Source organism: Candida dubliniensis, chromosome 2 (assembly GCF_000026945.1).
Source record: "Candida dubliniensis CD36 chromosome 2, complete sequence".
Classification (NCBI taxonomy): domain Eukaryota; kingdom Fungi; phylum Ascomycota; class Pichiomycetes; order Serinales; family Debaryomycetaceae; genus Candida; species Candida dubliniensis.
In genome coordinates, this window is record NC_012861.1 from 61,975 (window position 1) to 86,358 (window position 24,384).

The 24,384-nt window shown below is 35.6% G+C and overlaps 10 protein-coding genes across 10 annotated transcripts; 6 read left to right on the plus strand and 4 right to left on the minus strand. All coding sequences in view use genetic code 12, as the record gives it.

Annotated features, from left to right (window-relative positions):
- Positions 1 to 506: 506 nt before the first annotated feature.
- On the minus strand, positions 507 to 4,220 carry CD36_15380 (ATP-dependent RNA helicase, putative; the record flags this gene model as incomplete). Its single annotated transcript, XM_002417972.1, has 1 exon — positions 507 to 4,220. One exon carries the CDS (start codon positions 4,218 to 4,220, stop codon positions 507 to 509), a length of 3,714 nt encoding a protein of 1,237 aa, XP_002418017.1.
- A 334-nt stretch (positions 4,221 to 4,554) lies between these two features.
- CD36_15390 (synaptobrevin (v-SNARE), putative) lies at positions 4,555 to 5,468 on the plus strand (the record flags this gene model as incomplete). Its single annotated transcript, XM_002417973.1, has 2 exons — positions 4,555 to 4,582; positions 4,651 to 5,468. 2 exons carry the CDS (start codon positions 4,555 to 4,557, stop codon positions 5,466 to 5,468), a joined length of 846 nt encoding a protein of 281 aa, XP_002418018.1.
- Positions 5,469 to 5,493: 25 nt separating this feature from the next.
- Positions 5,494 to 6,240, minus strand: CD36_15400 (DNA polymerase epsilon subunit D, putative; the record flags this gene model as incomplete). Its single annotated transcript, XM_002417974.1, has 1 exon — positions 5,494 to 6,240. One exon carries the CDS (start codon positions 6,238 to 6,240, stop codon positions 5,494 to 5,496), a length of 747 nt encoding a protein of 248 aa, XP_002418019.1.
- A 241-nt stretch (positions 6,241 to 6,481) lies between these two features.
- Positions 6,482 to 7,537, plus strand: CD36_15410 (histone acetyltransferase, putative; the record flags this gene model as incomplete). The annotated part of the gene is made up of 1 exon (XM_002417975.1): positions 6,482 to 7,537. One exon carries the CDS (start codon positions 6,482 to 6,484, stop codon positions 7,535 to 7,537), a length of 1,056 nt encoding a protein of 351 aa, XP_002418020.1.
- Positions 7,538 to 7,579: 42 nt separating this feature from the next.
- Positions 7,580 to 9,379, minus strand: CDH1 (APC/C activator protein CDH1 homologue, putative; the record flags this gene model as incomplete). Its single annotated transcript, XM_002417976.1, has 1 exon — positions 7,580 to 9,379. One exon carries the CDS (start codon positions 9,377 to 9,379, stop codon positions 7,580 to 7,582), a length of 1,800 nt encoding a protein of 599 aa, XP_002418021.1.
- Positions 9,380 to 10,330: 951 nt separating this feature from the next.
- Positions 10,331 to 11,659, plus strand: SAP30 (aspartyl protease, putative; the record flags this gene model as incomplete). Its single annotated transcript, XM_002417977.1, has 1 exon — positions 10,331 to 11,659. One exon carries the CDS (start codon positions 10,331 to 10,333, stop codon positions 11,657 to 11,659), a length of 1,329 nt encoding a protein of 442 aa, XP_002418022.1.
- A 263-nt stretch (positions 11,660 to 11,922) lies between these two features.
- CD36_15440 (nuclear pore protein, putative) lies at positions 11,923 to 15,708 on the plus strand (the record flags this gene model as incomplete). The annotated part of the gene is made up of 1 exon (XM_002417978.1): positions 11,923 to 15,708. One exon carries the CDS (start codon positions 11,923 to 11,925, stop codon positions 15,706 to 15,708), a length of 3,786 nt encoding a protein of 1,261 aa, XP_002418023.1.
- A 129-nt stretch (positions 15,709 to 15,837) lies between these two features.
- Positions 15,838 to 16,182, minus strand: CD36_15450 (4-alpha-hydroxy-tetrahydropterin dehydratase, putative; the record flags this gene model as incomplete). Its single annotated transcript, XM_002417979.1, has 1 exon — positions 15,838 to 16,182. One exon carries the CDS (start codon positions 16,180 to 16,182, stop codon positions 15,838 to 15,840), a length of 345 nt encoding a protein of 114 aa, XP_002418024.1.
- A 645-nt stretch (positions 16,183 to 16,827) lies between these two features.
- On the plus strand, positions 16,828 to 18,834 carry CD36_15460 (clathrin-associated protein ap-1 complex component, putative; the record flags this gene model as incomplete). Its single annotated transcript, XM_002417980.1, has 1 exon — positions 16,828 to 18,834. The coding sequence occupies one exon, from the start codon at positions 16,828 to 16,830 to the stop codon at positions 18,832 to 18,834; it is 2,007 nt and encodes a 668-aa protein (XP_002418025.1).
- A 496-nt stretch (positions 18,835 to 19,330) lies between these two features.
- Positions 19,331 to 21,868, plus strand: CD36_15470 (fungal zinc cluster transcription factor, putative; the record flags this gene model as incomplete). The annotated part of the gene is made up of 1 exon (XM_002417981.1): positions 19,331 to 21,868. One exon carries the CDS (start codon positions 19,331 to 19,333, stop codon positions 21,866 to 21,868), a length of 2,538 nt encoding a protein of 845 aa, XP_002418026.1.
- Positions 21,869 to 24,384: the final 2,516 nt, after the last annotated feature.

A 24,384-nucleotide genomic window follows, 5' to 3' on the forward strand; every position in this document is an offset into this window, starting at 1 on the left:
TATCATATATAAACAGCTCAAAATTAATTTAAAGCATCCTGGATGAAAGTTTCTATAATCACACATAGTTGATCATTTACAAATAATGTTTCGTAAAAAGGATAAGGATAAGGACAGTGATCTTAAAGCTAAAGACCATTCTGAGGTTCCAAGCGCTACCACTACAGAAAAAACTAAACAAGAAATATACCACGAACAAGGTTTGATGGGGCTTTTCCATACAATGAAGGAAAACATGAAAAAAGAGGATACACAAGATTTGGATGATGACATTATAAACCTCTTTGGCTGATTATCGAGACGTTCATCTACAAGCCAACCCAACCCCAGAGAAATATCAAAATGTGCTAGTTTTTTTTTTTTTTTTGCTTAGCGTGCTAAGTAGCTTTTCCAACGACAACTTTCGTATTTCTCGTAGTCTAACTGTGTACATGTATAGTTGCAAAGTAAATAATTAAAAAAAAAAAAAAAGTGTTCTTTCTTTTTTTTTTCAATCTATATAAATCCTATAAGTTTACCCAAACACCTTTACGTTTTTCCTGGATCACTTTAATGGCAGGCAAATCCCAACCAACACCACCACTCCCAATAGCTGCTCCAAAACGTGGAACCACATAGCATTCTCTTCTCGTTGGTGTCAAGTTTTTTGGAGCATAAGGGTGTCCTAAAGGTTTGGAATATGTGAGTAGAACTGAGCTTTTAGCTATATTAGCCAACTGCTTGCCACTTATATCAACTAGCGGGTTCATCCTTACTTTCTTAGTTTCACCTTCACCGGTATTTCCCTTTGTACTCAAAGATTGATAAACAAGATACGAGCTTGGAATTTGTCCGCTTTCAGCTATAAGGGAGTTGGGGTGTAAGTATACAAATGGACCATCTTCTATTGGCATCACTGGACAGTAGGGGATATTTATGATACTTGTCTTGTTTGCAACTTTCACCTCAGATGAAATGAGATCGCCTCGGATTGCCACTTGGTCTATAAACCCTGACGCAATCATCTGTTTCATTGCACTCACTTGCTTTTTGTTTGGAATGGGCAACTTCACTTTTTGTGCCAACTGTAACCCGTCTGCAGACATGATCATATTTTCTACTATATTTCCAACTTGTTTTCTCAACTTCTGTATTTCTTCCATCATCTTATGCCTAAGATAATGCTTTTGTAAAAACTCATTTTGCTCCTCTTTTGGAACATGGTCATATGCACAAACAGCAGACAATAACATCATACAATTACTCGATGCATCCAACTTTGAGAATAATGCACGTGAGCGATAGAATTTTGTTCTAAACTCTCTGCGTGCTTCGTCACTCATATTTCCAACTAATTCGTTCTCACCTATAAATGGATCCCCAACAGACAATGCCGAGACAATAGCAATGATATAAGAAAGACACTCTTGTTGGTTTCCAATAATTAAGATTTTTGCGAATCTTGGACTCAACGGAAACAATGACATTTTCTTCCCTAAATCAGTGATTTGCTTGTGTTGTTTATCTAATGCACCCAATATGATCAACAATTCTTCGGCCTTCTTCAACGAGAATCTATCAGGAGGAGTAGGGAAAGGGAAGTTAGCAATTTGATCAATTCCCATACTCTTCATACTTAAAACGATACTTTCAAATGGCATACGTAAAATCTCAGGAACACTGAACTGTGGGAAAAAGTCTTCAAAAACCGCAGAAGAGTACAATCTGTAGCAATGTCCTGGTCCAGTTCTACCCGCTCTACCAGCACGCTGGTTAGCAGACGCTTTCGAAACCCAGTCAATTTCAAATGACTGTACTCCATTTTCTTGGTTGTATTTTCTTTCCTTAGAACGACCACAATCCACCACATATCTGATCCCTGGTATCGTCAACGATGTTTCGGCAACATTGGTGGCAACTATACAAATCCTGCTTCCTGGTGGAGGGTCCTCAAACACTTTCATTTGTTGCTTAGTCGGCAATAAAGAATATAAAGGCAATACATATAATGGGCCCACTTCTGACTCCTTATTATCAACGGCCTCTTCGAAACCTTCTTCTTCTTCCTCATTCTCTTCTCCTTCTTCATAATCGTCAAGTAGACCAGTATCTCCAGATTGAACACTGAAATCAACATCTTCGACCTCTTGTTGAACATTTTCTGACAACTTAACATCAATATTCTCATCATATTGAATGGCTGACTTCTTTTTAAACGGGAATTCCTGTCGTAACTTTTTCACCAAAGTGGTGATCTCATTTTGCCCTGTTAAGAATATTAATATACCACCTTCAGGAAGTTTACGGTGTATTTTACACGTCTTTTTAAATGCTTCCTCCAAATAATCGTAATTAGTTTTTCGGTTAAAATGTATTGATACTGGATACTGTCTTGCCTGGACATTTATAATAGGAGGCGGCGTTTTGAATAACGCAGGGTTCTCCGAAAAATCAGAGACTCTCAAAGTAGCCGACATTATAATAAGTTTCAAAGGCTTATACTGTTGAGGGTTTTCCTTGTGATATTTTCTTCTTAATTTCACCACTCTAGTCAACATTCCAATTAATATGTCTGTATTGATATTTCTCTCATGGGCTTCATCAATAATTATTGCTGAGTATTTGGTTAACAAAAAATCCGTCATCATTTCTCTCAACAAAACACCATCGGTCATAAATTTCAATGCAGTACCGTTTTCCTTACCTTCATTTTTTATAGTTGTATCAAATCGTATTTGATAACCAACCCGGTGACTATGGTCTCCCAATTCATTACCAACTCTTTCAGCCATAGAGACAGCCGCCACTCTTCTTGGTTGAGTCACACCAATCATTCCGGGATACAAGTCGTGCAGTAAGTTGCCAAAACCTGCCTCGTATAAGAACTGAGGAACCTGTGTTGTCTTCCCTGAACCGGTCTCACCACCAAGAATTATACAATCGTGGTGATAGACAGCCTCCATTATCCTGTGCTCTTCAGCAAAAACAGGAAGTAAAACTCTTTGTTTTTGAATATAATCTGTTCTGCCAACTTCAACAACAAATGCTTGACGTTGCATTTCTTTGTTTATAGGGATGTATCCTTCTTCATCGGACGAGTGATCTATGTCTTCATCTCTAACAGTCTGTTTTGAATACTTTTTCTTAATCTCATCAGAAGCTTCTGGTGTGAGAACATTCTTATCTCTTCCTTCCATAATACGAACCTGTTGTTCTGCCCATTCTTTGAAACTAGCTGCAGTAGTAGAGTGACGCGGTTTGCTTTTCATCAACTTTGACTCTTCTTCTTCTTCTTCTTCTTCACTTGAAAGATCAACCTCACTTTCAGCAGAATCACCAACTTCTGGGCTCAGTTCAGCTTCAGTTTCAAATTCTTCCTCAACCTCCAGATCATTTAACTCCTTTGCTTCAACAATCTCTTGGGTATTGCTAATGCCATCCTCTTCATCATCCTCTGAAGACGATGCAAAATCATCATCGTCTTCCTTCTTTAATCTCTTCTTTTCCTCTTCCTCTACTCTTTTTCTCCAGCTATACTTTTTCTTTGGAGCTTCAGTAGTATCTTTTTTAATTACAGGTATATTGGCAAAACCGAAACCAAAACCTTGACCGCCAAACTTTTTGGGTCTATTATCCACAAATGTCGACCGCTGTTCTTCCTCTTCTTGCACATGTATATCTTCGTCAAAGCTTTTAAATATACTACCATCTTCATCATCATTGAAGTCTTTTATATCCCGTTCTTCATATAAAATTTCCCGTGTATGCTCATCGCCCCTCCCCTGACGTTCCAATTCCAATGCCTCAATCATTTCCTCCTTCTTGGTTTGCTTACCCTTTCCTAACTCCTTAAGGGCAGCAAAGTTACTAGTGTCCATCTTGGTCTCAGCCAACTTTTCAAGCAATATTTTCTTTTCTTCCCTTTTCAATTGATGATCAATGTATTTATCTAAACGTTTCTTCTTTGCTCGAGACATTTTCTCCTTTTTGGAATTCTCCGAATACAAATTTTGTTCTAATGCCCTTTTTTTAGCTAATCGCTCTTCTTCGGTGACGGGTGCAAGTATTTCAGAATTTGAATCTTGTGTATTGCATATTTCAGTGGTATCTGGAGTTGGTTCATTCTCTTCTTCATCGTCTTGTCTATAGAACTGTTTATTTCTGGCTTTCCTCAATGCGGCTTGTTTGGCAAGCATCCCTGTCCTCGCCTTCTCATTAAATCTCTTTCTATATTTACCCATCTCTTAGTCTTGGTATGTAGTCTAATAGCAAACCTGTAAAAGAGTGGTTACTGTTGTGGTTAAAAAGTGGAACTCAGATGATCTCTACCATTTTTTTTTTTTTTTCAAACCGCACTGTATACAGAGAAAGCCTAATAGAGAGTTTGAGATGAGTATAATGTGATAAATGAATTCTTCTTTTTTTGGCTGCCCCAACTATTTTTTCTCTCTCTTTTGTTTGTCCAAAACCTGTCATTGATTTTCGTCTCCAGGTTTTCTATTCACTTCTCAACTTTGTTCATTATTTGTGTTTGCTGTCACGACATAGATTCACCACCTTCACATCAACATAATCATGAGCCAAACAGATTTGCATAAACATTGTACGTATAACCGTTTATACAACCTACACCTTTTTTAATTCCTTAGAGCCTAACAATCCCCCCTCAAGTAATCCATTGTACATTAACTATAAATTCCACCACCTTATACACATACGAAAACTCCAATCTAGTACATCTTGTAAACAGCAGTAATGTCAATTGCTCTGAAATAGTTTCACAGGAGTTGGGTTTAATCAATGCGTCTAAAACATTAATTGGATCAATACCAATTTCTTCAAGCAATAGTATAAAGCTCTCAATGTATTTCATGAAAAAATTGCTAGCAAACCAAGATGGGAGCCGTGACTTGATAACTGTTGTCGCTATTGTCCATGTTCATGCCAACAAAACATTGGTGTTGAATATCTTAAAGAATATAATGGATAAATATATCGAATATAAACGAGAATTAGAATCCAACAAACCAGTTTCAGGACAACCGTCTAAAACGAAATTGGGAGAATTCAAATTGTACATGAACCAAATAATAAAATATGAAGAAATGAACTATGATTCTAACGAACATGTATACAATTATGGCTCTACCAATGAAAATAATGAAGAAGGGCATCCTGCAGATCAAATCAATCCAAACCAATTGTTATTGGCTAACGAAGAAGTTGACGAAGTGAGACTGTTGATGTTGGAAAATATAAATAAACTATTGAGCAGAGGTGATAAAATCAACTCGTTAGTTGATCAAACTGATAGATTGAATACGTCATCTCTGGTGTTCCAAAAAAGAGCTCAGCAGATAAAGAGGAAAATGTGGTTTATGAAAACAAAGTTTCTATTATCTATTAGTGGTGGTGTATTGTTGATTTTGTATTTGTTTATTGGGTCGGAATGTGGGTTCCCAGCATTTTCTCATTGCATTAGAAATTGAAATCGATATATAGTGATACTTACAATCAATCTTCTTCTTCTTCAGTCTCTGATGAATCTGGTTTGTCTTCAATTTCAGGTTCAGTCTCCACTCCTTGTAACTCTTGCTCCTCTTTGGCTAAAGCTGATATGGGGTTGGAAACGTCCTCTTCTGTTTCATCATTATCATCGTCTCCATCCTCCTCTTGTTCATCACCATTTTCTATGTCTTGCTTTGAATTCTCATCATCGTCTTCATTTTCATCGGCACTATTATCATCATCTTCATCACCATTAACATTAACATCATCAGCATCAATTTCCATACTTTCATTGTCAAGTTTTGGTTTCTTTAAGGTACTCTTTTCCCCACCTTCAGTTGTTGAGATTGCTTTGGCAGCTTTCAGTTGTTTCTTTGAAGCAACATTAGCTTCAAAAACACTAAGTTTTTGTTTCACTTCGGGTATAAAGCCACTGAATTCTGCCCTTTCCAATGCAGCCAACATATCCTGCGCTGACACAGTTTTCCGATTTGCTTCTTTGGATATTTGCTTAGCTTGAAACAACAAGTGAGAAACAAATACTGTAGCTGATCGTTGTAAGGCAAGAAGAGAATCCTTAGCTATCGTCATTTGGCTAGTATTGTTTTCGTCATCGGAAATTATATTCTTGGCTAGTTTCTGAATGGTAGTTCTCGGAAACAAAATATCATCAATTGATATCAACTCATTTTCTTTACTGCTTGGTTGTGGATATTGTCCATCTGCATTTTTTCTCCAACCTTTTGGTGGCATTGTATATTCTTAGTTGTTTATTTTTGGTGTAGATGATTTATATGGATAAAGATTTCACGGATTTGTAGGTGGGTGTATGTTTTTTTTTTTTCTTGAGTTTGTTCAACGCGTCATTTCAAACACACTTCTCCTCTTCTTCGATTTATTTTAATCTATTTTTTTTTTTTTTATTAAGATTTTTGACTATCACCAGTTTGTTTTGCTTGTTAATTTCTACATCTAACATCATCAAAGTCTATGCATGCTGGCAACTACAACAAACATCATTACAGCCTCCCCCAAGCGAAAGACAAAAGCCAACACCAAAGAACAAGATAACTCTTACTATGGACAGTTGAACAAACGAAATATCAATAAAGTCACATTTGGTAAATACGAGTTTCCTACATGGTATGGGAATGCAGCATATTTTTACCCCCATGATTTATCACATTCAACCTTGGGTTACGAATATGCCAACAAAGTGGCTTCTGAAGGATCAATGGCTCGAAAAATCCATAAGAAAGATGTATTTGATGAAAATTTACACGAATTTTGGCTAAATCATTTGTTTGTTTGTGAGTATTGTTTCAAGTACACTTCCAATGAGACAACCTTGAATCAACATGTAACTGCATGCACATATAATCGAAAAAGACCAAATAAAGGTAAATTGTTGTACTATGACCAAGCCAATGGATATATAATTCGAGAAGTGCGAGGGTTTCAGGATCCTTTGTTTTGTCAAAACTTATGCTTGTTTGGAAAATTGTTCCTTGACGATAAATCAGTGTATTATAATATAGATCATTTTGATTTTTATATTGTTTTCGGTAAAGATGATTCGTCATATATTCCCATGGGATTTTTTTCTAAGGAAGTCTTATCGTATGACAATGATAATAACCTAGCCTGTATTTGCATATTCCCACCATTTCAAAGAAGACATTTGGGCTCATTGTTGATTGAGTTTCTGTATAAATTGGCCGCTGTTACTCCAGGACAGCTCAAATGCAGCGGCCCAGAGTTCCCGCTTTCACCATATGGCAAAGTAACTTATTTGAGGTATTGGTCAAAGAGACTAGCGACGAAGATTTATCAACAAAGTGGATCGTTTACATTGAGCCAGATTTCAAAAGAAACTGGGTTCAGAAAAGAAGATATTCTACTAACACTTGAATACATGCAGATATTGGTCAAAGATGGTAATGGAAATGTGGCACTTTCGCTTGAATATCTTGAACACTGGTGCTCACAAAATAGGGTTATTCCCGGGGTTGACATAAATATCTTGAATTCGGAATGTTTAATACTATGAATTAGATATATAGTTTTTATTTATTCTTTCTCGTTCCTCTTCTTAGCGCAACTGCAGAAATGCTCCTAACAAGACCGAAGCAGGTGATTCGTTATGCCTATTCTTTTCAAATACATTCCAGAACCGCAACGTCTCATCACCAGCTCCAGTAACAATTGTTTCGCCATCAGGGGACAACGACAAGTATAAAACTCTATATGTGTGGCCCGTCAATTGTGCAATTTGTTGCATGGATGGATATTTCCACACAATAATTTGGTTTCTTGAATAACCATGAGTAGAAACCAATTCGTTGGAATTCTTTGACCAGATTAAATTGCATACTTGCGAGCCAGTATTAACATCATGTACTAAGTTCCCAGTCAATGTGTTCCATGTCTTTATAGTCTTATCAGCTGTTCCACCACCCGATGCCAAAATCCCACGCTGATGCGGTGACCAAGCTATAGCTTTGACGGCCGCAGTGTGGTCGGTAAATTGATGCAACGGTTTAGGATTGAGCCCATCCCATACAAACAAATTATTATCGTTGCCACCACTAGCTAGTTTATTCTCTTCCACGTTCCACTTAAGTCCACATACTTCTTGTTTGTGATTATCAAATTTATTAACATAATGATCTTCAATTCTCACATCACGATTTAAAATTGTTCGATCGCGACTCCCACTGCTTAAAATGTGTTCATTCCATGCCAACGAACTAACCCGTAGAGAATGTCCTGTCATTGTCCTTATGCACTTGATTCTAGTTGCATCCCATATTTCCACCAAACCCTTGGATGTTCCTATCGCCAAATGGGTACCAGTACCTATCCAATTCAAACTTGTCACTTTGTCCTTGTTTGTCAAATTACACAATCGGTCCACTGATTGTGTGGCGCCATCCCACAAATACACACTGTCGCCTAGCCCTACTGCGAGCACATCCTGCTGGCCCCAATCAACCAAATTCAAATAAAAATCATCAGATAGTTCCGGTGCATCCAATACCCTGTATGGGACTTTTGATATTGTTCGAGGCTTTTTCTGCGGCGACAACAATAGTTTCTGCGAATCCTGCCGCACTGGTGACAACGAGTACAATTCTTGTTGCAAGTCTCTTGATATTGGTTTGGATTTTTTCGGAGACTGGTAAGTAAATAAGTTAGTTTTCCTACGTGGCGTGCTAGTAATATCATCAATGTCACTGGATATATTGTTGTTAGCATTTGTTGAAATGATGTTATGGCTGTCATTAGTACCATTTATATTGTTATTACCAGGTAACGACGAGCCAGTAGATCCAGGAAAATTCTGACCAGAAGTAGAAGATCTTGGTGGGGTTGTAGAAAGACTTGATGTAGATGCAGCAGCAGCAGACGCAGACGCAATAGCACCATTAACAATACCAGTATTTGCTCTCCCTGTTTTTGATCGATTATTTGCAAGACTAGTATTGGCTGTGGCACTAGACAAGTTTGCTGTTGCCATTGGCACATTATCACCAAATAATTCTGCTTTAAGAACTGTTGAAAAAGTTCGATTTGCTTCCTCTTCTCGCCTAATTTCTATTTCGTTATCAGCATTTCGATTGTTTCTCAAATCCGGTAGTATTTCTTCATTAGTTAAACTGAAGGCAGCCTGGAGGTCAACCCCCGTTCTGTTCGGTATATATCGATCACTGAAAATTGTGTTGTTATTTCTCCTTCGTGGAGGTGACGATTGTATACCATTCACTTCGTTCAACTTAGGAGGATTTAGACTTCTGGTTGATCGTGATGGCGACCGAGGAGTCTCAAACAGAACAAACGGATTGTGAATAGCATTGTCCTTGGACCTTTTATTAGAATCCCCCTTGTCCATTTTTCTTGATTTATATTCAAGTATGCTTGATGCTCAACTTTTGATTATCGCCGATTGTGAATGATGTTATTGAGGATGACTAAGTGTTCGAGACTGCAAGTATAAGACAGCGTTTGATGAGTAAGGTACAGGGGGGGGGTGGGATGGGGAAAAAAAAAATTCTATAAAGAAAACAAATCAAAACGCAAACCAAATAATCAAATCAATCCTATAATCAAATGTCTAGATTGTACCCACTGTAATCAAGTGTAACAAATTGGTTGTTTTCCACAGTCTGTTTAATGTGTTATTTTTTTTTTCTGCCTTGGGCTTTTAGTTCTGTAAAAATGGATAGACAAGTGATTGTCAAGTTACAAAAGTGAACAGAACAAAAAAAAAAAAAAAAAAGAAAGAAAGACAGAAGCGAACTGAGTATTGTGTGAGACACGACTTTTTTTTTTTTTTACTTGCCGTTGTGGTTGAAAATATAAATGGCTGGTAACAATGATCAATATAGAGAAACAATTTATTCTTTGAAATCATCTCTCTGGTAATTGCGGAATGTTGCCGTAATTTTTGTTTATAGTTTGTGACCTCAATGAGAAGAGTTTATTACCAATTCTCTTTCTTTTTTTTATTGCCCTTTCCTGTTTTCCAGGAGCCAAAAACAAATCCAAATCAAACTTTTATAGATTATCTTTCATAGTTATTTAGAGAGTTTAACTTCAGACTAACCGACAAGTGTAGCAATTTCGTTTCCAACAGTTTGTTTTAAAATTTTTGTTTTATCATTGTCAGTTCCCAAATAGGAAATCCTGAATCATACTACTATGGGTGCAAAAAAAAAAAAAAATACAGACACATATCACCTTCTCTACGTATAAACTTGACATGTAAATATGCCAAATTGGAGGTTAAAGAACAACTATATAAACTGGTTAATATTCCTGATAAATAGTTTACTCCTCTGTTATGAGTTTTACATCATTGGAAATGTTGTTTACAATTCTTAGTTTGCTAGTACCAAGTTTAGCTGTTGCTGTATCAAATGCTCGTGATGCTGTGAAACTCGATTTAACAATCTCTGAGGAACACATGTACTATGTTGAAAATGTTGCTTTAGGTACACCTGGGCAGTCTATTTCAAATATTATTGTTGATTCAGGCTCTTCTGATTTGATGATTGTGGACTCAATCTACAATTTCTCAGCTTCTTCAACCTTTTACAACAGCAATCAGACTGCTATTATGAAATATGGATATGGTGGCGAATTCCCAGTTTACTTGGTCAACGAAACAATCAGCTCCAGAGATTGGAAGTTATCCAATTTGTCTATGGGATTGGCAAATATTTCCGACATGGATTCATTTTCGGGTATCTTGGGCATTGGATTCACGAGACAAGAGCTATTCAAGACAAATTATCTGAATTTTCCCTATTTATTAAAAGACCAGGGTTACACAAAGAGTGTTTTATTTTCCTTCAACGGCCAAGATCAAAACCCATCTATTATATTTGGGGGAATTAGTACCAACATCATCGATGGTCCACTAGTTAGAGCACCCTTTATTAAGGTAATTAGTTTTATTAACCAAGTCAATTATTGGTTAATGCCAACATTCACTGTCAATCAAATCAAACTTGGTGATGCAATTGTTTCCAACCAGAAAACCTTGTACCAAATTGATAGCGGCACTAACGGATTTGTGCCACCAACTCCGGTTTTAAACAACATTTTCAAAATATTAGGCGATGACTATATTAAAGATGACAATGGTAATATTTATTTTGACATTAAATATATTGAAGGATTGAACATTACTTTGAGTGTTCAGGGCTATGATATTGGGTTTCAGCTAGTTGATATAGTTGGTGATACCATTGAGAGAAACGGTACCACTTTCGTAGCATTGAATGTTGCCTCTTGTGATATTGGATACAATGCATACGAAGGCCTTTTGCCAAATTTCATTTTCAAATATCATTATGCCATTTTTGATTACGATAATGCTCAAATCTACTTTGGAAAGTATAAGAATTCAAACAAGGTGGCAAATATTGTTGCTGTGACAAATGGTAATCAGTTGCCAGTACCCACTGTTGATGTCCCAAATGCTGAAGATACATATTCTGTAATCTATGTTGCTGAAAGTGAAACTACTGTTGCAATTGCTCCCACTCGAGTAGAATCAAGCAATTCATCATTCAATGCTTCCCAGGTTACTTCAAGTAGTATAACTTACAGTTCAACTACCGATGATGAGTTCACAAGGTCAACCTCCAACTCAAAATATTGTTAAATCAATTATAACAGAAGTGTTTATATTCGATTTAGTGTTTCTAGAAATATACTATATTCTCTTGAAACTGCACTCTGAGTTTTGTCAACTCTAGCTAGGTTGTTTAGGAGTTAACATTACATGCAGTCCCATTTTTGATGTTTAGAACTGTCGATTTTTCCTTCTCATTTTTTTTTTTTTTTTTCTTCCTTACGATATTCCATCTTTGTCAGTGTTTACATTTTTATGAATAAACTCAAACCAATAATTCAGCACAACTTAGAATGGACTCAACCAATACTGAAATACGGAGGAAAAGGAATAGAGAAAATTTGCTGCAGCCATTGATACCGACCAGTGTACTAGATCAAGCTTCACAAAGGCTTTTCGTTGTGTCAGTATTCATTCTAATACAGAGTTGGAAAATCTATGATTTAGTACTACTAAAATCAGAAATCCCAGCAACGGGAGAAGTGTTGACACTGTTGAGCAATTTTACTTTTGTATTGAAGTATAGTGTATTGGATGGGTTATTTTTATGGCTTTTGCCAGTTTTGAATATTCAGTACTTATCATTTGCGCCTTTAAAGACATTATTGCTTACGATAATACTATATGGATTCTCAATTTTCTTAGTAAGTTCTATGGCATTACCCTTACTTGCCAATGTATTTTTACCAGTTTGGAGGTTTTTGTTGCAAGAAAAGGAATTGAACATCATTGGTGAATCAATTGATAGAAGCCAAATATTAGACATGGATTCACATTTCAAAGGTCAATTGACAATTCACTATTTACCAGACTCCTCAGCAAAAATGAACCCGTTCCATTTTGATCAGACATGTCTCGGCTTGAACAACAATAATATTATCAACATGCCCATTGAGTTCAACACCACATCGGGTATTGGATATTTGCAAATACAACACACTACCCCTGACAACGAAATCCAATATTTGAATTATACTGGGTATTCACTTCGAAAGCTCTTTAAACAAGACTATGCCCACTTGTCTCGATATAAAGATTATAAAAAATCCGATAAAAGAATTTTCTACTTGGAATACCCGATAACAAAGGCAGGAATATACAGGATCAAAAACGTTTTAGATAATAAAGGAAACAGCATTCGTACATACAAGTCAGAATTTGTAATTTCAGATTGTCCCCTGGCAAGGTTTTTTTATCCTCCAAACTTTGAAAGCTCAAATAGGTTCAAATGTGTCACCACTTTAGAAGACGAAAGTTTCCCCTTGCCATGGATAGAAGTGTTCAGTACTACTCCGTCGTCTGTGAAACTTAACGTAAAAGTCAATGGTAAAGAATTCCGAATGATGAATCTAACAATAGGACAAGAAACAGATCATAAAATATCCAGAACCGATTTCAGCTGGCTCAAAACTGTTAGATTAGTGCGTAATTCGTTACAAGAGAAAATTTTAGATTCCAAGAATTCTTTGAAGTGGAACGATCAAAGCGTTTTGGAATTCCAATTGTTGCAAGTTAAAGATTCTTTTGGTAATGTGCATCGTTATGAGCCACTTTCAAAAGATAAAGATGTGTGGTATAAACTTGAGCTCAGAAAATCACCGTCCATTGGAATTTACGATAAAGAGACAAACCAAGAGTTATTAGTGGGTGGACAAAAGGTACTACACTTTTCTAATTTAGAAAACTTTAATGAAGAAGATTTCCCTATTGACGTTGAAGTGAAGTATATCGGCGAGCAAGAACAAAATCTAACTCGTACGTTCAAGACTAAAGCTGACTTGCGTAATGGGTTTGCAATAACCAGACCAGGTAAATATGTGTTGTCCAGTGCCAGAGACAAGTATTGTCCATGTGAAACAGACAAAACACCAGTTGACATTGAGTTGGCATCAATCCCATCGTTGGATATTGTTGCTGATCCCGTCTCCGATAGATGTCTTGGTACGGTTGGGTACAACTTTGATTTCAATTTCACTGAAGGTAGACCTCCGTTTAGAGTGCAATATCAAATTTATTCCAATATATCAGGCATTCTTAAACCAGTTTACTCGGATACTGGTAGACTTAACCGAGAACTAAAGTCATTTGAAAAGTCTCATTCATTTAAATTCAAGCCTCCCAGTGAAGGTAGTTACACTATTGTATTTACCAATTTAAAAGATGCAAACTATTTCAAAGACCCTATAGCATTGGATGAAAATGAGTATTCGTATCTGACTTATTTCAGACAATTGTCACAAGTGGGATTCCAAGTTCAGCAACGAATAATTCACACATGCTATGGGCACACAACAAAAGTTCCTATTTTTTTCAACGGGAACGGACCGTTTTCCTTTGAGTATGATTTTTTGGATGTCAGCTCCAAAAAGAAGTTGGTCGATACTGTAAAAGTTAGCAATGTTGAAAGTTATGCAATTGACACACCAAGGGAATTGATTGGTAAAACATACGACTTGAAGTTAAGCAATGCGAAGGATAGGTTTGGCTGTAATGCTATAATAGTTGATGCAAACTCTCCGGTAAGGGTTGTTAGTAGACTGGATATTCCAGAAATCGAGTTTAGTCAAACTGGGCAGAAATTGCAAGTTGTTGAAGGGTCCTACGTTGATGTACCATTGAAGATAAAATCTAAAGTTACCGTTAACGGGAATGATAAGATTGAAGTCAAATATTTGAAGCCAACATCCAAAGAACCTTCTATCATACGGGCTCAGATGGTCGATTCCTCGATCAGATTATCAGAAGAGGGGACGTATTGGTTACATTCTTTTGAGAGTAATGGCTGTGCTGGACGTATAGGCAAGGCAGACCAATTTATCACAATTAATTATTATGCCAAACCATCAATGGAGATTTTTGCTAGTAATGAAATGTTACAACATACAGATGATTCAACAATTCATTTGAAACCGGTATGTAACGGATGCTCCAATGAAATTACCTTGAAGTTAACTGGTGAAGCACCATTTGTGGTCGATTACGAAATAAAATTACCCAGTGGAAAATTGGAGATGCATTCAATGAATATCGAAACTCGCGATATCACCATCAAATTACCAACTAAGTCCAACGGGAGATTCGAGCATCAATTCAAACGTGTTTATGATCGTTTATACACAAAAACCAGAGGGAAAACAACTAGTTTACACGTTCCCAAAGTAATTTATGATATTAACCCATTACCAACTGCACAATTCGTACCCGATGATCATTTTACTCAGGTATGTGAGAATAAATTATCTGAGGACTCAATTATTGCCCATATCCCTATTCAATTTAGTGGAGCATATCCATTTGATGTTTTGTTGACATTGACGAATGAAAAGACAGGAAAGATGCATGATATCAGGTATCGAAATGTGGCTGATAGTTATATCACTTTGAAAACTCTTAACATTCTTGGGTTGGGCGACTATTCCTTGAAGTTTGCCAAAGTATCCGATGCCAATGGTTGTACAACACACCATTTCAAAACAAATGACAGATATCTTGTATCCATAACCGAACCTCCTACTATTTATAAGGCGGATCCAGCAAGAAAGCATTATTGTGTAGGAGATCACGTTGCTTACAATTTGACAGGGGTGTTCCCAATCACTATTTTCTACGAGTATAATGACAAGGTGAGAAGAGCAGAGCTGTACAGTCGTTTTGAGAGATTAGCGTCACGTCCCGGTGTTTTAAGTATTCACGGATTGAAGGATTCTGGAATCAATTCGTGTGCTGTGAATTACACATTTGACACAACCAAACTGGATGAGTTGAGATTAGAGGTGCACGAGATTCCTACTGTTGAAGTGAATAAAGGCGATTATTTGATAGAAGACCTTCACGAGGGTGACCAAACAGAGTTGATATTTACATTTCTTGGTGAGCCACCATTCCAACTTACTTATATTCGTACAATCGATATCAAAAAGGGCAAAAAGACACTTCGGAAGTTGGTTGAAAAGGAAACGATAAAGGATATATGGCAACATGAATTGGTAGTAATGGCAAGTCTCGAAGGTACTTATGAAGCAATTGAGATAAAAGATAAGTATTGTCGGGCTGTCAAGAAAGTTGACTATATAGAGTGAGTAAAGTGAGAGACGAATTTTTGCAAATAAAGAATTAAACAACGACGCAAATTCATTAGATTAGAAAGTACATAGCTGGCACACATGATTCTTTTTGCATTGTATAATAATCACAGTATATTAATATTTCTAGTTAGTTAATTCATGATACTGCTTTTGGATAGCCTCTGCCATATCAAGATCATCTTGAGTTACATTGTTATCGCTATCATGTGTAGTCAACTGAATATCGACTTTGTTGTATGTCGTGATTATAGTTGGATGGTGTTTCTTACTAGCAGCAAGTTCAGCAACAGAGTTTAAAAACTCCCAGGTGGTTTTAAAATTTTTCAATTGATAATGAACCGTTAATACATGTGATGGGGGTTCATCTAACTTTATAAACGACCAATGAGGATATCCCAATTGATTGATGTTTTCTAAACCTTGACGAATAGCAATTTCATGTAATGCAGGTAATACACGTCTCGACATGGGTAATCTAGTAAAACAAAGGTATATGTGAAAATTGTGGATAATCAAGTAGCCAAAAAAAAAAAATTAAAACGGATTGAAGGTGGGGGGTGCTTAAGTTATATATATATATAATGATTCAATGGGATTTGGGGAGGGCGGAAAGGGAAGACACAGGATCGCTTTATGTTTGGTTTTGCTTTTAGGTTTTTTTTTTCTTTTTGCCAAGGCTTCGTCCCGGTATCAAATGATCGGCCGCATAATATGGTGATTATGGGATGTCATGATCAGAAGATTTTTCTTTTTCTAGGTAAAAACAAAATGGTTGACAAATACATCAATTTTCATTTGCCAAGACTGAGACAGTGTATGAAAGTCAATTAAATGTTATCATATTAGAATTATAACAGCTTCGACGGTATACAAATAGTTTTGGCGAAAAGAAGACAGAGAACGCCAGCCACCCCAGACGATTAATCGGATTTGGAATTACAAATGGAACGAAAAAACAAAGTTAAGTAAAAGAGACAACTCAATTTGACATGAAATCTTTTTTTTTTTTTTTTTTTTTCAGCTTTTACGTGTTGAACCAACTTTTTGTTTGTCTATATGTAGATGTACACCAACGTTCACCAATTGTCTTTGCATTAATACACCTAACCACCAATGATCTCTGCTATATATATAATATATTTAGCAGAGAAACAACAATCAAACGAATTTTCTCAAATTGAGTTATTAGTCAACCGAAGATACAACCAGACACTACCGCACGATGAAATCATTCTCCAAAATTTCCACAATTTAATGACAAATTTATTACCATCTGAACAAGTCCCCGTATTATATTATGATGGCTTATCTTATACATACATGCGATGTTTGAATGGCATTATACTATTGATAGTCTCTAACCAAAACATTGATGTTATGCTGGCCGTTATGTTTTTGAACCAGTTCCAATTGGTATTAGTACATTATTTATGTAATTCCAAATTGACTAATGATAAAATGTCTGCACCCAAATCCTTAGATAGAGATATCATCATTGATAATATTACCTTAATTCTAGAATTATTAGATGAATGTTTGGATTATGGGTTGTTGCAGATCACAGATTACAAGTTGTTAGAAGAGTATATCAAAGTAATACCCAATATTCCTAAAATTGATAGTTTGGCGGATGAATACGATACCTCTGATAGCGATGATACTAGTGATGAGGACGATAATGATGAACCAAATAAATACAAAAAGAAATCAAAATCCAAAACTAAGAATGGCAAGAATAAAAGGGGGTCAAAGAGGGAGATTAAATCAACTCACAATCAGGCTGTCAAAACAGATGTGATTGAAAATGAGCAAACGAATATGATCAATAGTTCAATATTACGTACTTACTCACTGGCCATAAATTGGAGACCCAAAGGTATATTTTATGCAAAAAATGAAATATTTATTGATATCATTGAAGATTGCGAGTTTGTGTATGATTTGGGAACTGGAGTCATTAAACGCAATGAAATATACGGTACTTGCGTAGTGAAATCGTATTTGTCGGGTATGCCAGTTTGTCGAATTGGGTTTAACGAAAGGAATTTATCGCGAATTGAAGACGACGAGGCAGAAAAAGCTTTAGATATACCCGAAAATCAATTGAAGGAGGCTCAAAATGAAGAAGAAGAAGAAGATGATGATGAAGAGGAAGATGTGAAAGAGCAGGAGAATAATTCTGAGGAAACTGAAAGTCTAGAGCAAACAATGGAATCCCCTGCATTGGCAGATAAAAGACAAAAGCATAAAATCCCGATACGAAACATTCAGTTCCATCAATGCATCGAATTGTCGAAAATTTATAAAGAAAATATTGTTACTTTTATCCCCCCAGATGATAAATTTGTGTTGATGACATACAATGTTGAGCAACAAAAACAGAAGAAAAAGGAACCACTAATAATGGTCAAGCCACAATTCCGAATTATTCAACAAACCGGGAAATTGCAGATTATGTGCACGATAAACACGAATTTCCACAGAAGAAGACATTGTAAAAACTTGATTATTAGAATTCCAATAAACCCGCATTATTTTGAGTTGGATGCAAATGATAATGACTTGAAATATAAAGCAGAATTGGGAGAGGTATCGTTTAAAATTGATTCATTTGAATTGGTTTGGAAAATTGACAGTATTGATGGGAAAAAAATGGTGAGGATGATGACTGAATTAGCTTTAGTACATGCCGAGAGAATCAATGAACAACGGATACTGGATTATCTATTACGAAGAGCTGCTTTATCATCTGTTGTGGGAGCCGATGATTTAAGTGACACTGCCGAAGATAGCAGGGAAGAGTTGGACAAATTTTATGGAGTAAATGGGAAATCTACTTCACTGGCCCAAAAAATATCTTTGAAATTCAAAAATAGTGTTTTCAACGATGATATTAAGGTACAATTCAAGTTGCCAATGGTAACATACTCGGGATTGAAATTGAGTTATCTCAGTGTCGAAGAAGAACAAATGAAATATCCTTGTTTCCCGTGGGTAAGATACTTAACAAGATCAATAGATCACTATGAGCCAGATATTTCGCTTGAGAACCAAAAATTTAGTGGTAGATGCTGTGATTATAGATTCAAGTTAGGTCTGAATTGCTTTGTAGTAGCATAATATAGTAACATCTACGATGATATGGACTTGCTTTGTCTTTCTGGGGGGGAAGATTCTATAGACATCTAATAACAATTGTTCTTCTTTTTTCCAGCCTATTGTTTATAGATAGTAAATTGCATGCAAAATCGCTTTAATTTAGAAACAACGGATCAGATTGCCTAATTGGGCAAAGATGCGCGAACTTATCATGTATGAAGCTATCAATGATTCTTGCTTCAGTATTCAAGTAGACACTCAGAATTACACATCAATACTGATATCGATGTTGATTCTTTTCTCATTGGAACATGTCGACTATATAGCGTTGGTCTATTTTTTTTTTTCCTTTTTTCATTGACCCCGTCCCTTTTTCCAGATTATTTCCTTAAACATCCAATATCTCCTGATCAAATTTGCAAGAAAGAAAAAAAAAAAAAAAAAAAAAAGAAAGAAAAATACAGAAAAATAAACAAAGCACGAAACATACGCTGCATAAACCACTTAACTAACCTCAATGTCCCTTGATAATACCCTCCAGGGTAATACCATTAGTGGGTCTGCTAGCATCAGTAAGGGGAAAAAAAATCGAAATGGATGTTTGACTTGTAAGAAGAAGCGTCTAAAATGTGATGAAACAAAGCCAAATTGCTTAAATTGTACCAAGAAGAATATAGAATGTGGTGGATACGCCACCAAATTCAAATGGAAACTGTTTAATGAAGAAAGGTCGCATACTAGCAGCAGTAATAAATCATTAAAACGACATCTTGAGTTGGCGAGTTTTTCCGTTACTGGGAAATCTATAGAGGAGATTAATAAAGAAAATGAATTGATAGCCAAGGGAATCAATCCAGAAACAGTGAAAAGTGGTACTACTAGCAATAGGTCAAGAACTAACAGTTTCAACACAATCAATACACAAAGACCAAAATCGTTTGATAAATCACATAGCTTTCCGTTACCACCCAATGAGCATGGACGGGTTCAATCTTCGTCTGTCTACAAGAGTGATTTGAATTCTTTAGCTGATGCTGCTATGAAACAGATTGGGAAATCACCTGCTTCTATCCCATCAACATCACCAGCATTGAAAACTCATCAACAACACCAAGTACAGTCTTTAGCCAATAACTCGGCCATGCAGCATATTATGGTACAGCAAGCGCCCCAGCCTCTGCCTCCGCCTCCACCTCCATTTACCCCTAATTTTGAAGCAATGCTAACTACAGAAAAACCAATGGTCAAAAGAACCGCAATTAGCAATTTTGATACCGAAATCAATTTGACCCCTTCTTTGTCAGCAATATTAAACTTTGCATTCAATCACGAGGAAATAGAGGTACCATCTGTGGAAACATTAAGTCCATTGACATTGAATCACGAAGCTAGGATTGATGCACCAATGAATAATGACAAAATCATAACAACCAATAAACAGGTCACTGAACAAGAGCAAATTTTACATTTATTTAATGAGTACACTTCGGGTATTATGTCGATTAAGAATGGGGCTCACGAAAATCCATGGAGAAACTTGATTACTCCCTTGGCGTTAAAATACTCTTGTCTTTTTAATTCAATTGCAGCAATGACATTATTTCATATGGCAGGAAGGACTAACGTGGTACATTCTCCAGATGACCTAAGAACTAAAGGATGGTATTACATGAAAAAATGTATATTCGAACTAGCGAATGGGTTATCAAACAATGTGAAAGATTTGCCACTTGACGTGGCCCTAGTGACATGTTTGAATCTTGCTGTGTGCGAGCAATGGGATACTCATACATCTAGTGGTATAGCCCATTTGAAAGGTGCCAAGAGTATGATTCAGCAGATTCTAGAGTTGTTAAAAGAACAACAACAACTTATCAAACAAAAGAAATTTGAAAATGTTGAATCAAGATCTTTAATTGATGAGGATCAACGATTGTTGATGAATTTGAAAAAAAAATTGGTTTTGATAGATGATTTTGATTACGAAGAAATGATTCATGAAATTATTAAATGTCCAGAAAAAGCAGCGGTTATCCCTAAATCAATTCAGTTTATATTGAATAATTGGATTTACTTTGAAGTGTTGGCACAAATGACTTCTGATTCAATGTGTGACGATAAAGGGGTTGATCTAGTAGCAGCAATCACATCACTGTCCCAGAACAAGCTCGATAAAGATAAAGATCGAAATCCTAAATCGCCATCAGACGTTAGTGATCTGTCTGACAAAACATTCCGTTTTTTTGAAACACTCCATTCGTTAAATTATAATAATGAAGTTATTGATCCATTACTAGGGTGCAGTCAGTCATTGTTTGTGATCATGGGTAAAGTTGCTAATTTGATTACAAAAATCAGAAAGGCTAAACATAAAAATCAGTCGAAGAAAAGAAATACTTTAACGACGATCAGTCAGGCGTCGGAATTGAAGCAAGAATTGGTTAATTGGAAGCCCTCAGTTGTGGCAAGCATAATGGATAATGAAATTACTAGTGAATCGTCTACAACTTGGGATCTACCACTGTGTATAGCTACGGCTGAGGCATACAAGTATTCAACATTGTTATATCTACATCAAGCTGTTCCTGAAATTCCATCCTTCTCAGCACACGCATTGGCTGAAAAAATATTTATTTTATTAGCATCTATTCCAGCTTCATCCAATTTATCAATTGTGCATATTTTCCCACTTTTAGTTGCCTCGAGCGAAGCCGAGCCAGGAGAGGAAAGAGAATGGTGTGAGAACAGATGGAAATTGCTATCACAACGCATGTGGATTGGAAACATCGATCGTGCTTTAGAGGTTGTGAAAGAAGTTTGGAGACGGAAAGACGGATTTCAGGAGACTTGTGATGATAGAAAGTTCCATCAATTGGGTGGATTAATGGTAGCATTGAATGGTGATCCCAGTAATAACTCCAACGGAAGTAATGGTGGGAACAGTCATAATAACAACAACCTGGCAACTAATACGGTTGATGCCAACACTATTGATTCCAATGCACATTGGAGCACAGTAATGAAAGAATGGGGCTGGGAGGTGCTACTAGGATAGCTGATCATCATTAAGGTGCTTATATAGGGTATTTAAGGTGAGCTTAACGATAACAAAATAAGCCTAACTAACGACAAAGAAAAACAACTTGATTATGTGAGTTTGTATATTGATAGTAGTATTCTCCTCATAGATAACGTTGAGGGTTCTCTTTTACTAGATTTCAAGCCGCTAAGGTGAACACCCCAATTTTTATTTTTATTTTTTTATTTTTTTTTGTTTTAGTATTTATAATTGCTGCTTGGAGATTAGGAAACACATTCAGAATCGCGCGCCTTTAAAATCGACCCAAATCGTGCATATAACATGTATTTTTTGTTGCTAACCTTTATTTTTCTAATGCATTCAAACTGTAGTTTTAATCTCATAATGTATAAAAACTTGCAATTTGTTTTGCCTAGTTTGACTTTTGTGCTAAGATTTAATGTTATGGTTACCAATTATATAGTAGTTTTCTAAGAAACATTATTCCTTTGAAAGTTTAATAAATATAGGATAAGAAGGTCAAATATATCCTCTAGATGTATTTAGAACCATTTTATGACATTTGAGCTACAATTTGATGAGTTAAAAAAGTGATCCATATTTGCTAAAATTTGGTTAAAAAGACTAGACCAAATCATCCAAATTGCCTAGTCTTTCACCAAAATTTGAGTGTTTTTTGAAAGAAAAATGGCCCTAAATTGGATAATACTTATTATTCTTAATGATAAATGTATAAATAATAATACATAAATCTTCAAAAACTAGTTTAATATTACTTTTGACAGATAATTTGCATTATTTGAACGAATCCTATTATTCGTAGTTCTTTTTACAAGTAATATTCAAATACTACAATTTTTACATGACAGATTTCGAATCAAAATAAAATAATAATATCTATCTAACTATAGTAACACTAGATATTATGTGAATAGGTTTGTCTTGCAAGATAGTCGTTTAACAGTGTTGTTTTTGCAATTACATTGCAGTGTCATAGTAAAAGTTGTTTTCTCACTGATGTCTTAGCATTTTTTTTTTTCAAGAGATCTCTGAAGAGCCTCATTTTCTTAGCAAAACTTTTGCAACACTTCTGCTTACCACAAACAACTTTATAATGATGCTACACATACAAACACTAAAGGAATAACATATATATATTGGTTAAAGACAGATTTAGAGCAATCATGTGTAATAAAACAAAGATTTTGTACCTATTATAACAATACTCTAGCTGTTAAAACCTATGGAACAAGTATCGAATGATAAATTATATCTTTCAAGACCTATCTATATATGAACCTCAATGAAAAGTGCTAAGTAACCATCTTCCTCTTGTACTCTGACTGATATATCATACAATATTCTCAAAAGAAAGCTTTATTAGATACCAAAAGCAGAATTTAGTCAAAATATTTAGGTATCCTTAATATATCTGGATTATCATCCTTTTATGGCCAATTTTCTCTTCAGTTGCAGTTGGTAACTAAATACCAATAATTATCTGCAGCACTCTGTATCATAAAGACTTGTACATATAGGGTTTGGGGTTTGCTGATCGTCTTAGAAGTGGTTTGTCTTATTGCATATCATACTGTAAAAAACACCATTATATTTCTTCCATAAATGCGGTAACTACCTAATGTATTACTTTAAATCTTGTAATAAACTAAGTTTTAAGCACCTTCCATAGCAATCATATGTTCTGTTGGCTTGCAAATTAAACATAATGTAACGTGTATTCTATTGTTACTACTTGGATTTGACAATTTCCTTCGTTTATGACCAGTCAATTCGTTATTTTGTACAAAAATGTAGCTTCCAGCTATAACAAGTCCTTTATAAGGTTCTATTCTCGCTTTAATGGGTATTGGCAACAAACAGAATGGGTATATTGGATTGAATATTAACTATAATGCAATTACTTTATTAACACTTATGATTTTTTTTTCTTATCTTTTTTTTTTCTGTGATTTGAAAAGTCGTTCCAAGCTCAAAATTTGATGACAGCAATTTTAATGAACGCTTTGGCAAGAAAAAAAATTTTCTTTTCGTCGACACTTTTCTTTTCTATTATAGCATCAAAAGAACCATTTAATCCATCAAATAATACATCGAATTTATCTGATCTAATATGCTGGTTTGAATTGTTGAAGGTGTTTAGTCATGATACGTCTTTTTTTGGTATTGAAACTGGTGCATTTAACATAGAAAACTATCAGCAAATGAAATACTCCTGGTTAACAAACTTCATGTTACAGGAATGAAGATTAACGTCCAAGAATCATTCATTTAAATGGCTGAATGCCATGCAAAGTGCTGACTGATATTTATAATTTGTGATGCTGTTTCAATTAGAGGGTCAAATGGTATTGGTGTTCTTATCATCACACTTAATGGTTGTAACTTTAGCTTAAAAGCTATGATGTTTAGGGATGGTTTAGTCAAGGTCGCCTGGCAAAGCTATGTTACGTTTAATATTTAATGGTGTTATCAGGTTACTTACTTCGGTTTCAATGATGGTGTAAATTGTA